The sequence below is a fragment of the Cicer arietinum genome, chromosome 5, assembly GCF_000331145.2.
Source record: "Cicer arietinum cultivar CDC Frontier isolate Library 1 chromosome 5, Cicar.CDCFrontier_v2.0, whole genome shotgun sequence".
In the NCBI taxonomy this organism is placed as follows: domain Eukaryota; kingdom Viridiplantae; phylum Streptophyta; class Magnoliopsida; order Fabales; family Fabaceae; genus Cicer; species Cicer arietinum.
The window spans coordinates 53,376,975-53,379,868 of NC_021164.2; the positions used below are offsets into that span (position 1 = coordinate 53,376,975).

At 31.6% G+C, this 2,894-nt stretch overlaps 1 protein-coding gene across 2 annotated transcripts in view; it reads left to right on the forward strand.

The window, feature by feature from the left end:
* LOC101500739 (uncharacterized) overlaps positions 1-1,121 on the forward strand; it is a 6,272-nt gene extending 5,151 nt beyond the window's left edge. The window contains exon 6 of one of the 2 annotated variants that reach the window (XM_073368283.1): positions 316-1,121. In XM_073368283.1, coding sequence (XP_073224384.1) covers positions 316-921 — 606 coding nt within the window. In that variant the 3' untranslated portion in view covers positions 922-1,121. The remainder of the gene's footprint in view (positions 1-315) is intronic. The other variant, XM_027331035.2, reaches the window with a different exon arrangement.
* The last annotated feature ends 1,773 nt before the right edge of the window (positions 1,122-2,894 follow it).

A 2,894-nucleotide genomic window follows, 5' to 3' on the forward strand; every position in this document is an offset into this window, starting at 1 on the left:
TATTTTAAAACTTTGTCTCTATTGAATACTATATTTGTATTTATTCTAATACATTCCTCCACCTTTGGCACTCTAGATTTTATGTGTAGATAACAAGGTGAGTGACTTGATAATTTAGTTTGATACCATTTTACACTTTGAATTGGACTTAACTCATGTTTTAAAAATCAACTTAAAGAGATACCCCTTTTTTATAAACCATTTTCATGTCATTTCTCTTTAGTTTAAACACTTGTTAAGTGTTTAGAAAATATTATGAAAATAGTTTTTAACATGTAGTTTTATTTTACCTTTCTAACTACTTGCATTATGAAGCAGTATGCAAAAAATCTAGTCCCAGAGCATTTCACAGTTAGAACCAACAACGAGGACAAAACTGCAGGAGAAATATTCAAGGAAAAACATAAACCTTTGGTAACAATTGGTAGTGCATGGCTAAAGGACACATCAGAATCTTGCTCTGTAGTTGCTGCACTCCTTGCAGGTGTTTCCTTTGCTACATCAAGCACTGTACCAGGTGGCAACAAAAGTGAAACAGGTGAACCTGCATTGGAAGGAAAGCCTGCATTTGATGCATTTGCGTTGTCATCAGTAATTGGGCTTTGCTTCTCTGTCACTGCACTCATAATGTTCCTTTCGATACTCACTTCTCGAAAAGAAGCAGAAGATTTCAGAATTGATTTGCCAAGAAAACTTCTTTTGGGATTGAGCTCTCTTTTCTTGTCCATCGTTGCAATGTTCACTGCTTTCTGCTCTGGCCATTTCTTTTTGATTGACCAAAAATATAAGAACATTGTGTTCCTCATTTATTCAGTTACTTGCTTCCCTGTGACTTTGTATGCAATAGCACAACTTCCACTGTACGTTGATCTTCTCAGAGGTATTGTAACCAAAATTCCAAAGACAAGTGCTAAGGGTTAGGACTTATAAAGGTGTATGATGAATTGAAAATGTGTTTAGTTTATACAAATAACAACTAGAGTGAATTGAGTACTACTACCTATGCTTGTAGAAGCTTATATATTTATGTCTGATGTTGGATTGTGCTTATTTATGTAAGATTATAATATCATGTGCTCTATCAATGCTTAAAGCTGATAGGTCATTTCAAAATTTACACAGTTTATTGTCACTTTTCAACATAATTAATTTATAATTAGCAACTACTTATTTTTGACTGGTTAGTCACTATTAAGTGGCGTTATTGCGCCACATAATATTTAAGTAACCCACACTTTCATACTTTTGCCCTAAATGATAGTTGATTGTTACATTGAAACCATTTTTAATTCCAAAGCATTCATTCTTTAAAGAATCAACCTGTAACGTAGGTGAGTTCAAAATTCAAATGGAACAAATTGAAAATGAATGCTTATTTAACAGAATTTTAAGAATCCAATAAAAAAAGTTACATCAGAAGTCTCTTAGATTACGCAGGAACAAATGGCAATGGTTGAGACCTATACCAGAAAAGTATTGAATAAAAAATAAAATAGAAAAAACCAAATATGACAAATAAAACCCACATACAATCCCCAAGGTAATTTTCTGAAGAAAAATATGTGTTATGCTAAATATGTGTTCACGCTAGCTAACTCATTCGTTAGAGGATCTCCTAAATTATCATCAATGCATACATGATACATTATAAAAGTCAATTTTAAAAGTAACTCTCTAACAATGTTTTGGTTACGACATATTTGTCGTCTCTTACTATTGCAATAACGATTTCTAATCTTCGCAATAGTTGTGGTACCATCGCAATGGATTAACACATATATCATAGGTTTTTCCCAAAAAGGGATCTCAACTAGCAAATATCTCAACCAGCTCGCTTCTAGTAGTAGCTAGTGTTATCATTCAGACCCTATGATGGACTGACCCAATATCTTTTGTTCTTCGATTTCCAAGATACAACACCTCTAGCTATACTAAGATATAATCATTGGTTACTTTGGATTCATATGATAAAATGTTCCAATCAACATCATTGTATCTTTCAAGTACGGCATAAAATCTTTGATAATGTAATTCGAAACTCATAGCTCTTTTAGGTATCTCATGACTCATTCGATATCGTATCAATGCTCCAAACTAGGTCTACTGGTAAACCTGCACAACAGTCTCACGACGTAGGAAATGTCGGGTCTAGTACAGTTAGTGGCATATTTTAGGCTGCCAATATTACTCGCATATTCAGTTTGTGTAACACCTTCACCAGTGTTCTTGAAATGTTTAACACTTGGATCATATGGTGTGCAAGCAGGTTTACAGTCAAAATATTTATATTTCTTTAGGATCTTTTCAATATAGTGAGATTGATCCAAAGAAATTCCCTTTTCTAACCTAGTAATCTTGATTCCAAGGATTACACTCGCTTCTCCGAGGTCTTTTGTAACACCCCAAATTTTGATACAAAATATTACTTATAAATACTTATTACTTAGAAAAACTACGACAAATTTTTTTTGTATAAATTTATTTAAGTGAGAATATCGTAACTTCTATTTGTTTAATTAATTAGTAAGTTCTAAACTCCAACATAATATACATAATAATTTATATCATATTTTTACTAAAATTCGTAGCGGATAAATAAAAACTCCAAAAGAAAAGAAACTTTTATTAGTTATTAGAATATCATGTTTCTCAAAATACAAATTGAATACTTTAGTCTTTTTCCTCCTATAGAAAAGTGCAATATCGATAAACTTGATTTAACTGTAATTTCTTAATTTAATTACAAACACTTAGTAATACTTGTATAGTTTTCATTAATTAAATAAGTAAAATACAACTTATAACTCACATTCCTAATACAACATTACAAATCGAAGCGTCTCCAAAACTTGAACTTCAAGACTCATTTATCTTTAATAATTGTGATTTCGCAA